General features: G+C 40.1%; 1 protein-coding gene across 1 annotated transcript in view; it reads left to right on the top strand.

The window, feature by feature from the left end:
- The window catches only part of RNGTT (RNA guanylyltransferase and 5'-phosphatase), a 420,910-nt gene extending 408,660 nt beyond the window's left edge, over positions 1-12,250 (top strand). Inside the window, exons 15-16 of the mRNA XM_040428751.1 lie at positions 6,513-6,636; positions 11,583-12,250. Coding sequence (XP_040284685.1) covers positions 6,513-6,636; positions 11,583-11,746 — 288 coding nt within the window. The 3' untranslated portion in view covers positions 11,747-12,250. The remainder of the gene's footprint in view (positions 1-6,512; positions 6,637-11,582) is intronic.
- The last annotated feature ends 857 nt before the right edge of the window (positions 12,251-13,107 follow it).

Here is a 13,107-nt window from a genome sequence, read left to right as displayed (position 1 = left end):
TTAATTATAGTTAATATTTTTTACAGCACATGTAATTTTACCTCAAGTGAACCAATGCAAATGTCAAACACCTCTGTATAGATGTCCATAAAGAAATATAAAAATCATATTGAACACAGTGGGGGTCATTTACCATACCGCTACACCAGTTTCCTGGCATGGAAATGTCGCAAGTGCTGTTTTTCTACAGATTTTTGCAACTTTTTTGCGATTTCTGACATTCTCGCTGCTGTTACAAAAAAACGGATGCAGTGTGGGTGAAATGAGACGTGCCACTGGCAGGATCTGCACAACCTGACCAAAAAACTGTTGTCCATCACACCAGAAATAGATTTCAGTTCTGGCACACGGACAGCAGAAGATGCCGTAGATGTGATAAGCAGGGTGCACTTGTTAGTAAATTGGCTGCATCTTCCAGCGGCATTTTTTTTTTTATTAAGACCAGAATGTACAACGCTGGTCTTTAGTAAATGACCCTCATTTTGGTTTATATCCCTTGCACATGCTTGATAAAGGATAATACTGATGATGTGTTCTTTACCCTTTCGCTCCCTCATTCTTACTGTTTCTTTTTCACTTACCAACAGGGACAGGGCAAGTGCCAAGAGATTCCCATGTCCCATGGAGTAGATAATATTGTTTTTTAGTATCAATGCAAACTCTGCAAATGCTTCACAATCGTACTTACTTTTTGGTTTTTGGTGCAGGAGGTTTCAAAAAGGTTGCCACAATATAATTTGCTGAGTGTGCCTTGTGAGATCTAATAATACATAACCTTTATTAATCTCTTTAAAATAAGTGAAACAGTGTTACAAAAATTCTTACAAACGCACTTTGGTGCGTATAACTCTTTGATAAGGTATTTCTATGGTGTTTTGTCCTAGTGAGGGCTTGGTGGTTTGCGGTGGTGGTTGCTTCTTAGGCGAGATCTGCAAATGATGCTCCGTATTTACCATACAGCTAAGCCTACTTGTCTCTGACCCTAACTCAAGTCTTGAGTGGGGAGATGGGCTAAGTGGGGAGATGTTACATATTATTAGATCTCACAAGGCACACTCAGTTCACGACATTATAATTATTGAGACTACTGAGCTACTAGATAGTCTGTCAAGACAGACAGCCTATCCTACATTGGAATATAATTTGCTGGTAGCAGCCAGATTTGGGGCCTTGCCATTTTGCATTGTTTATAGATAAGACTATACTGAAGCTCAAGGGCAGCGTTTCCATAATGAAGATTAGGCTATCAGCGCGTCATCACACACTCCTATAACCTAACACATTAAAGTTTTCATTTTCATCAGTCGACAATTTTCTCTTTTAATTGATAGGATTTGGCAAAAGCACCGAATGTGAAAAAAAACATTTCAGTGCTGGGAGAATTCCCAAATTCTATGTGATCTAGCAGCTCAAATGAGCTCTGTGCAGTTATATGTTTCACTCTGTGCTCCAGAAGAGACCTTGTTCAGGAGAGATGCTTTCCAGGTTTAGCGAGTAGCATGTAGTTTGGTAAAGTGGATCTGCTGATATCTTGTATCCGAGATTATAATCCAGACAGATGGCATCCATGCAATTTAAATTCTTATCAAGGCAACATCGGGATACATAAAGAGCCTGAACAGCAGTGAATGCCAAGACTAGAATGACATACAATTGAAAATTACAATCATTATAAGCAGTATTTCTTAGATAACATAAATGCTTTTAAAGCCAAAATCCCGTTTCATCACAGGCATCTTCTGTCATAAAAGGGTCACAAGTCAAAGGTAAAAAGTGTAGAGGAAAATGATAGCTAGTGATCTAAGAATTAAGTGCACAAGTTCATTTCTATCGATATTCCTGAATGACTTTACCCAGTACCCATTTGATACTTAATTGAATCTGTAATTTAATGAGCGCAGTTTGTCAGAATTGGAGCAGCACCATAAAAGTGCTGTTAATATTAAAATGAGGTCTTCTGAAGCTAAAAATGCCCTCTGCCCCCAATCAGTCTTTTTTATGCCTGCTTACTGTTTCTATTATGTTTCTTCCTCATTATTAACATTGTAAAATCAAATTGGCATATGTGCAAATTAATGATCTAATATGTGGGTTTACTGGTCACATACACTGCATAAAAAGAAATGGTCAAATACTTAATTGAAATGAGAATTGCAGTCTTTACAAGTGGCCCTAATAATATACTTACAGGCAATTAAGACTCCCAACCATTACCCACCGAATGCATCAGCAAGTGCAAAATTCTCATTTCTGGACAAGAATAGAAATATGTATTCTCCTTGTGCAGATCCCAAATATAATCATCTCCATTCACTCTGAGTGTTCCTTCCAAAGCTTGTAGCACGATCATTGGATTGGTTAATCCTGAGCAGGTTTAGCTTTGGCATGTGAGAACATGTACATGTCCAGTGCCTACCAGCTGAAGAGGAAAATGCCTTTTTTTATTGTAGGCTCAGACCCAAACACCTGCTTGAATGCTAGAACGGGAGGCTGATTTTGCAGATTTTACAGTTAATTGAGAATTAAAGATGCCTCACTGACCCCACACTTTGATCCCTTAATTCTCAACCCTGGCAAAGAGGAGCTTAGGCAGCACAATACAAAGGCGTAAAGAAAAATGATGTTTGCATTCTACATCATTAAGTGGATAAATTGCTGTAATTTTGAATGTCTACTTTCCGATTATAGGAGTGCTGTTTTTTTTCTTTTTCTAAAGGAAAGATTTTTCATAAACCATGTAACTATGAAATAAATGTTTTTATCTGGTGAATGTAAACCAACTCCAGAGATCGCTTTACCTGAAGGCTATATATATATATATATATATATATATATATACACACATATATACATATATACATACACACAGTGGATAGTCAATATAAAAAGTCTACGCACCCCTATTAAAATGCCCAAAAATAATTTCAGAACTTTTTCCACCTATAATCTGCACAATTCAATTTGATTTTTTTTAAAAATCTTTTAGGGTGGAAAAATAAATATGCACACCCTAAAATGAATACTTTGTTGAAGTACCCTTTGAATTTATGACAGCATTCAGTCGTTTTGGGTAGGAGTCTTATCAGCATGGCACATCTTGACTTGGCAATCTTTACCTACTCTTCTTTGCAAAAGCGCTCCAAATCTCTCAGATTGCGAGGGTATCTCCTTTGTACAGCCCTCTTCAGGTCAACCCACAGATTTTCAATTGGATTTAGGTCTAGGGTCTGGCTGAGCCATTCCAAAACTTTGATCTTTGTTTTGGAGGTTGCTTTGGGTTGTCATGCTGAAAGGTGAAATTCCTCTTCATCCTCAGGCTTTTAGCAGAGATCTGAATGTTTTGTGCCAAATATAAGCTCTAGTTCATGCTGAAGAAACATATCCCCAAAGCATAATGCTGTCCCCACCATGCTTTACTGTTGATATGGTGCTCTTTTGATGATGCGCAGTGTTGGCTTTGCGCCGAGCATACCTTTTGGAATTATGGCCAAAAAGTTCAACCTTGGTCTCATCACACCATAACACTTTTTCCCACATGCTTTTGGCAGACTTCATGTAGGTTTTGGCAAAACATAGATGGGCTTGGATGTTTATCTTTGTTAAGTAAAGGCTTCCGTCTTGCCCCTCTACCCCACAGCCAAGACATATGAAGAATACAGGAGGTTGTTACCTTTCCATACATTTGTGTATATAAGAAACATCTACCTTTGGTGAGTCTGACTTTCAGATCTTAAAAGTGATGTACACAGCCCTTAAATTGCTTGGTGTTTGGGCCTCCATGGATCTGTGGAATCCATGACCCTGTCTTCTGTTCAAGAGTTGCACTTCCTGACACTTTTGATAGGTATGTAAACCCCACAGTTTTGGTGATTCTCTGACCCAATCATCAATCAGTCTCAATTTGGCTCATGTCAAAGTCAACACTTCCCGCTTCCAACAAATTGACTGACTGTTTACTTGCTGTCTAATATATCCTTTCCCTTTACATTTCCCATTGTAATGAAATTATGTTTTATTCATTTCACCTGTCACTGGTTTTAAGCCTTATATAGCCATCACATGTGAGTTCCTTCATGATCTTGTGGGCACTGTCACTGCTATAGAGAGCAGTGCTCCTGCTGCATCTTCTAGGACTGGAGATGATTTCTGTTAGACCATGCCAGAAGCATTATATAATCAACTTACATTGACAGGCAATAGTTCTTTGGAATTATGAAACCTGGCACACCAGTATTTTGGTATCAAATATTGGCAAAAACTTTTTGGGCGACATTTTGATTTCTGCACCTTCCAGTGCCACTTTGAGATTTGGAGTACAATAATGGGTGTGGTTTAAGTGTTTTATTATCTGTTATTTTTTCTAAAGCTATAAATTGTAGCACACTATAAGCCAACTTCTTGCACCACATATATTATAACGGTGCGACATTTTAAAAAATTTGGCAAAACGGGACTATGCCAAGTCCAATCTAAAAAGTATAATCAAATACACCTGCAGTGATAATTGCCCTCCATAGTACTAACACAATCATAACAAACCAAAAAAATAACACATTATTCAAACTGCTGTGCATAAGAAAAAATGCAAGCAGAATGGCTTTTTTTCCCTCACAAAGTTGCATAAAGGTTTCTATGAGTATTAATGATTAAGTTATATTTTTATACATGGTGTGCCCTGTGCTCACAGAAAATACGAGGGGTCTTCACAAAGTTTCTGCACCTTTTTATATTTTCATTGAAAACGGGGAGGGAGGAGGAGTAATTGGTCGTGTCTGAGAGCGCCATGTGATAAGTCTGTCAGGCATGCCAGCTGACTTTGCAGTTTATTATAAGTGTTGTCACTCCGTAGTGAAGATGGCTGCGAAACGAAAGAGGAACAGTGTTTTATCATACACTTTTTGAGAACAGAAGGTGTGCCAACAACACCTACCACCACACTGCTGCCCACTCATTCAAAACCATCAAACAATTAAAGTGGGAGGTCATGAAACACTCAGTTTATAGTCCAGATTTAGCAATTACCATCTGATTTTCACCTTTTTGGACCGCTCAAATAAGCTTTAAGGGGAAGAAGATTTTCATGTGATGATGTGAAAGCATCAGTGACTACACACTCAACCAAAAACATTTTTGCTGATTGCATAAAAAAATGTGGTACAATGGTGGGAAAATATATCACAAAGGAAGTTGACTGTAGAAAAGTATTTTTTTTTTACAATTTTTAATAAAAAGCACAAACTTTTTAAAGACAGCTGTGTACCGTGTACAGTATACATATTAAATGCATTTGTGGATGACAGCCAAATATTGAATGCCCTCTGTTTCTGAGGGCATGCAATATTAGATCAGACCCCCATGTCACACCTCAGATCAGACCCCTATATTAGATCAGACCTTCCCATGTCAGACCTATGATCAGACCCCCCCATGTCAGACTTCAGATCAGACCCCCCCCATGTCAGACCACTTATCAGACCCCTCATGTCAGACCTCTGATCAGACGCCCCATGGCACACCTCAGATCAGTTCTTCTGACCTGTATGGCTAATGGGCCCATAGACTTTCATAAGCCAAACATACTTCATGTTTTGTTGCCATACAGTCGGCCATCATGTTCATGTATCCTTGATATCCTTGTTTCAGCTGTAGTAAAAAGTAGTCTACTACACTTTCTCATTGCAAATGCGACGATGTGCGTTTTTTTTTTTATGTGAGTCCATTACAGATATAGTCAGCTGTACCAGTATATAGAGCATCTATAGGCACACAGTTGCAAATGTTTGGTATATACAGTATGTCCAGAAGAACATGTTAAATGGTCCCACTAAATGTAATGCCCAAACTTGATGTGAACCTACTAATCATATCCTTTATAGTGTCTGATGTACTTATATTGAATCGATCAGTTTTAGAACAGATGTTCAAATGCTGTTGAACAGGGTCACGACTACTACTCCTAACATGTGATAGCCCAATGACATTTCCTGTAGAATAAATAGCTTGAACATGTTGCACCATCCATGCGTTAAAAGCTGTAATCCGTTAATTTGTAACAGGAAGATTCATATGGGTGAGTGCATAGGCTGACTCTAGCTGTTTCTCCAGAAGTATATATAGATGACTAGTGATAATGATTAATTGCTAAGGGCAAATTCACCAACTGCATAATCTCCTTTCTATTTTAGGCAATAATACAGAGAAGCAGAGTTCTGCCTTTATCCTGTTTAGCAAAGCAAAAATTGTTGTAAACCGGTTAAGTGTAAGCAGAATATGTAAAATCTAATCTGTAGCCTTTCTCCAAATCCCAAGTCACCGCTATTTAAAGTAATGGCCATCAAGCGTGCAGAGAGAGACCTATTCACTTCTGAGCTTTTATATGCCCTGCTTGTTTGATGCGTTCAGAGCTTGAGGCTTCTGTGCCCGTGCATCTTCAATTCTTTGACAACTTAAGAGGCTGTAGAGCAGATGGAATTGTAATGGTGATTTTCCTGTTTCTCATCATTTCTGAACAGGTAACTAAAGACTTAAAACAATATGACAATAAAATCATAGAGTGCAAGTTTGAGAACAATTGCTGGGTCTTCATGCGGCAAAGAGTTGATAAAAGCTTTCCAAACGCCTATGACACCGCTTTGGGTAAGTACAATGTCTCAGGAATAATAAGAACTATACCCTGTAAGGCACTTCCACTTTTAATTTGCTAATATTTGACGGATATTCTGCAGATTTTCCACAGTGGAATTGTGTGTGGAAAATACACAAGGACATCAAAGTGGGTGAGATTTTCAAAACTCTCATCCACATGCTGCAGCAGATTCAAAAACAAAAGCCACACATAACTTGACCTGCAGGGTGGATTTTAAAAGCCGCAGCATGTGAAATAATGCTGTGAATTTCTGCTCTGCATTTCATCCTTTGCAATGCAAATCTACAGCCACATCCATGCGGATTCTTTGCAGATTTTCCGCACCAAAATATGTCCCGTGTGTATGTAATCTGCAGGCAGTATGTTATAGAGCCAGAGAAGCTAATCGAATTATATCGTTTTTGGGGAAAAGATTTAGCATAACATATGCTTATTGCCTGCATTGAAGTCAAGGAGGTGGTCCTGTCAGTGATTGACAACCTGCCCTGTATGCAGAGATAGCTGTCGATCACTGATAGGGCCACCTCCTTGACTTCAAAGCCCAGAGTGAGCAGAAATGTAAATGTTCTTTTCCCACAAAACTATACATTAACCTGCTCAGCTCCTCCTGCTCTGTAAACATGTGTTCGATGTGATAGGTTCCACTTAAGGGAGTCTGTCAGCAGTTCTGGGTCTGCAAAACTGTGGACAGCACTATACAGGTGATAATACCATGGAGTGATGGTCATATACAGGTTGCATGACTGAAAGGTCAATGTTTTCATCCTCCGATGCTGCTACCCTAATTGCCCAGGAGTCCGTCTTTTCATGTTTAGTGCTACCTATCCCTGCCCTCTGACAACTCTCCTGTCCAGTTGGTAGACTGCTAGAGCGGGAAGGGATGAAAAGCATTTGGTGCAAAGAGCCCAGGGCTTCGAATATGAGGGGACGGCCTCCTGGGCGCTTCTAGTCACAGGGCCTTGACCGTCACTGTGTCTGCATCGCTCTCCCTGACTCCTATGTAGTGCTGTCAGTAGTTTTGAAGGCTTCTTTTTTGTATAGGTTGATATTTTGAGTCTCATTTATAAAAAAAAAAATACCGACAGCGAAGCACTGCACTTGCTTGTCATTTATCTATGACAGGTTAAAAAATAATTGGATTGGTTGTTGTGAACAACTACTCTTCTATTTTTGTTATTTTATATTTAGTCCAGTGTTGTGTAGTAGTTAGAATAGTTTCTACCGCTGATAACATATTAGTTCAGGTTATTCAGAAGAATTTTTTTCACTTGTGTCTTTTAAGATGAGTTTCCTCAGTCAGGTTTTTGTTGCTGCATTTGAAGTCAATGTCAGGATTGGATTCAAAAAGGGAAGAAGGATCAGTTTTTGCTTTCTCTGTGTTCTCTATTATCCATTGATGGTTTTGGTTTCAAAAACTGCACCAAAAACATAGAAATCCAGCCTCAGGCCTCTTTCACACTGGCGTGTGCGGCCCATTGCCGTATTGTGGCCCGCAAAATGTGGGCCGCGATACACGAGCACAGTCCGTGGGGCAGCCGCACTTGAATGGGTCCGCGATCCGGCCGTTCCGACAAAAAATAGGACATGTTCTATCTTTTTGCGGAATGGAAGTACGGTACGAAACCCCACGGCAGCACTCCGTAGTGCTTCCGTAGGGTTTTGTTCCGTTCTGTACCATTCCGCATCTCCGGATTTGCGGACCCATTCAAGTGAATGGGTCTGCATCTGTGATGCGGAATGCCCACGGAACGGCACCCGTGTATTGCGGATCCGCAAATGCGGTACACAATACGGCAATGGGGCGCACACGCCAGTGTGAAAGAGGCCTTAAAGAAGCACTCCCACAAACATTTTTTCTCTCTAACCTGTTAGTAAGGGAAAAGGTGTAAACTGTAGTGAATGTAATCTTCTTACCAATGCCTGTGTCATCCCCTCCCTTCTGATCCTCAGCTGTGTCATGTGACCAGCACTCTGAATTTCCAAATAACACAGCATCTTAAGTGTGGATAGGAAGCCAGTTTCTCTGTGTATTCCTATCTCATAGGAATAAATAGAGAAGTAACTGACTTCCTGTCCTCTGTCAGTTGGAGATCAGAGTGCTGGTCACATGACACAGCCGAGGATTAGAAGGGAGTGAATAACTTACAAATACAGTCTCCAGTAAGAAGATTACCTTCACTACAGTTTACTAGTACCTTTCTAAGAGAGAATAACATTTTTGTGGGAGTGCTATTTTAAAGAGGTTTTCCAGTACTTTAATATTGGCTGGATAATATACCATATCTGATTGGCGCATGGTCAACACATTGCGCACCTGCTGATCAACTGTTGGCACCAGAACTGCACAGCTCTGTTCATTGTGTACTTTAATAGGACTGGATGTAGCTGTGCTGCGATGATGGTGAGTGTGCAGTAACACGCTCCTCTCCCTGTTGTCCCAGCACATACAGTACTGATAAAATAGTGAGAGGAGCAAGACTGCAACATTCTATACTAATAGGAAGCATGCTATGTTACTCCACACTTACTGTCACCGCAGTCCTGATCTCCGCTCTCTTCCCTGTGCTTATTAACTAAGAAGAATGTTAGGACTTATATAGTGAGGCAGAGGCTTGGGGTAGTGAGAAAAGGCAAGCTTGTATTTGTATGTCACACACAGGCATCTTAAGTGTTCATTATAATGCTGAAGACAGACTCTCCTTAGCAAAACCCAGGAGACTCTTCATAACCTGTTTTCTAGTACAAGTAAATATCTTTCACTAAAAGATATTACAGAAATGTGAAACACCAACGTCTGTGCACAGTAATGAAAATAAACTGAAACAACACTTCTAACTCTAACGTGAACAGAGCCTGATACTCACACATTCTAAAGAATTAAAGGGGTCTTCTTACTTCAGCAAATGGCATTTATCGTGTAGAGAAAGTTAATACAAGCCATTTACTAATGTATTGTGATTATTATTATTATTATTATTATTATTATTATTGCTTCTTTTGCTGGCTGGATTCATATTTCCATCACATTATACACTGCTCCTTTCCATGGTTACGACAACCCTGCAATTCATCAGTGATGGTCGTGCTTGTACACTATAGGAAGAAGCGCCAGCCTGGAAGTGCACATGAGCTAGTGTTTTTTTCCTGTAGTGTGCAAGCACGACCACCACTGCAGGATTGCAGGATGGTTGTAACCATTGTGGGGATTCGCTCTGGTAGCCAGGGTAAGCAGATGCAGTACAGAGACAAAACAAGGTTGTAAAGCAAAGTTCAGTGTTTATTCACACATAAGAAAAAACAAGCAAAAAGTAACCGTGTTCAGTTTCGGTGCCTGTTCACACCACACAAAGTCCACAGTGCAAAAAGCCTTCACCTGGTCAGCAGTTTTCCACCCGCAGTCCACAGCAGGCTTTAGAGGCCTGTTTCCCCAGCATGCGGCTCTCAAGACACAGACTCCACAGCTTCTCTGTCATGGAGGATAATCCACCCCCCAGCTGAACGTGTTGGCTGGGTTTTTATATCCCAGCCAAAACCCGGCCTGGAACCGTGGGGAATAGGCACCCACCCTGCTCTTTGGCTGCTCCCAATAAGAACCGGCCCGGATCGGCTTTACAGCCATACTAACAGCTGAAGTGTCAGACTGCAACTACAAAACTGACACTTCAGGGAAAAACCCGGTTCTTACCTCACCGAGGACAGGAAACCTCGGTGACACGTATCTTCCGTCAATGACCGCCCCTTGTTCCTTCTTACACCATAGAAACGAGCAGTGTACAGTGTGATGGAAAAATTGATCCAGCCAGCAAAGGAAGCAATAAGGACAGTCGCAATACATTAGTGGCTTGTATTAACTTCTTCTACACAATAAATGCTATTTGCTAAAGTGAAACAACCCCTTTAAAACGTTTGATCATGAGCAATCCATCTGGTGATAGATGATGCAAACTGGTGTCCATTTACATTTAGTTTAGATAATGAGTAGAGCAAAAATTTTCTGCAAGAAATGCCTAAGCCTTAGGCCATATTTTCACATGAATGTGTGTTTTAGCCCAATCTTGGCTGTACCGAGTTGTACCCACATAATGCCTCCAGTACAATTCAGTACAGTTGCTGTCGGGCAGGAACACACAGCATCATAAATCATTATAATGCTGTGAGCTCTTGTCATGGGAGCATTGTTCAGTCCAAAAAATACTGCTGTCACAAGGAGCAAGTTTCACACACAAAATATGCTTGTGTAAAATTGTCCTTAAAGGGGTTGTCGCACTTCATCAAATAGCATTTATTACATAGAGGAAGTTACTGCAAGGCACTTACTAATATATTGTGATTGTCCATAGTGCCTCCATTGCTGGCTGGATTCATTTTTCCATCACTTTATACACTGCTCGTTTCCATGGTTCCAACCACCCTGCAATCCAGCAGTAGTGGCCATGCTTGCACACTATAGGAAAAAATATGTGCGCTCCCACAGTCTCAGCCACCAGGGATGCCATCGCTTTTTCCTATAATGTGCAAACACCACTGCTGGATTGCAGGGTGGCTGTAACCATGGAAACAAGCTGTGTATAATCTGATGGAAAAATGAATCCAGACAGAAAAGGAAGCAATATGGAGAATAACAAATACATTAGTAGGTGGCTTGTATTAACTTTCTCTACTTACTAAATGCCACTTGCTGAAGTGAGACAACCCCTTTGAAGGTAAGTCTGTTAAAGATGGCCATGCTCCATCTTTCCAGTGATTTCTTCAATGAGTTATGAATCCAAACGTGGAATTTGTTACACTACCAGATCCACATCAAGACATTTGTGTGACTGCAACACCTGCATCCCCTATAGCCATGACGCTCACAACCCGTGCATTGTCCATTTGCTTCTGTGTAGTACCTTGTACACATGATATTTCTCTTAATACGCACTTTTTCTCTCGGTAGCTGTATGTAACAGCATCCAGCATCCAGTAACTAAGGAAATACTATTTGAATTAATCGATCGATGCACAGGAGCAAATCAAGGGCAAATTAAAAGAAATGCACTGGACCCGGATGCTGAACTCATGCCTCCCCCGCCTCCTAAAATTCCACGAGCTGTTAACTGAAGGAAAAGCAGAAAGACTTCATTTCGGACAGAGGAAATCCTAACAACCTGCTCATCTTACATACTTGCAATAAGGACTTTTCCACACAAAAAAAGCAACTTTTTGCACACGGACATTGTAGCTATCTTACAAGTACAGATTACTACTTCCCAAAATGTGCATCAAAGACTAAACGTGTCTACTCTGTCTTACATGAAAGTGGAAAGAACCCAAAGCATTGCATTAGAGACTATGAAAAACTTTATTTTTGCAAGAGCAAAAACTGTCAGATCAAGGAACACACCTTTTTGTGTTTTCCTACCAATTTGTACATGTAGGAAAAAATAAAAGTTGCTTTTGTCCTTTTTCTTAAAGATCTTTTTATTTTATTTAATTGGTCATTGCTTAAGGATTTAATTTAATGTATTTTCCTTAATTCCTTATTTTGAACAAAACAATGATTCTTTAAGTATCATTTCAGTTGTATAGGATACAATGTTATTGTCTGGTTTCGCCTGTTTTAAATCTTGCTTCGAATTTTGGAATAAAAAAAAAAAAAAAAAGTGCATGTGTCATTTTCTGGTTTTCCAAGATAAAACTTTAAGCTGTATTTATGAAGTAAGAAAAGCGCCAGTGGTTAATCACAGTCTTTGTAAATGATAAGTTTTTACATTAATCATCTACCACCAAATATTGCTGCTTTAGGGTACTTCTCAAAAGGAACAACTTTTACAGAATGCTGGGTAAAGTATTCAGTGTAGTTAGCAAACATGTACACCACATGAATAAGAACATAAAATGATGAAAAACTGAAAAGGAGTTTTCTTGCCTCATAAAATGGCTCTTATTATGATGAAAACATCAGTATAAGCCACTTACTACAGTAGTTTGTAATCCAAATTGCCTCCTTTCATTTCTGCAATGCATTGTTCAATCCCGTTATACAACGCTCGTTTTCAGGGGTTACAGCCATTGCTGCAATCCAGCAACAGTGGCTGCACTTGCACACCGCATCCATCCGGCGTCTCTGGTGGGCCAGGAGCACACATAGGCAAAAATGCACAGCAGCTCTTTTCCCATCCACCTTGCATCAGCGCTTGTAGTGTGCGTAGAACAGCAACAGGACATGTGCAGTAGCCTTGGAGATGTTCTACACAGCTACTTCACTCAGGCCTTGGAATATATTACAGGTCCAGGGCTTGCTCAATAGCCCTGGACCTTTAATAGACATAGTCACTGCCAGCATTCATCCTGTGATTGATGACATGTAAATTTTCAAGGCTTGCACTCCAGCACTGGAACTTTTCCTCATAGTGAGGCAGAGTGATCACAGCTGTCCAGCTCCGAGACACTGTTATCTCTGTATACAAATACAGTATAGA

Source organism: Bufo bufo, chromosome 4 (genome assembly GCF_905171765.1).
Source record: "Bufo bufo chromosome 4, aBufBuf1.1, whole genome shotgun sequence".
NCBI classification, from domain to species: Eukaryota; Metazoa; Chordata; class Amphibia; order Anura; family Bufonidae; genus Bufo; species Bufo bufo.
This window is presented reverse-complemented; position numbering and strand designations above follow the sequence as displayed.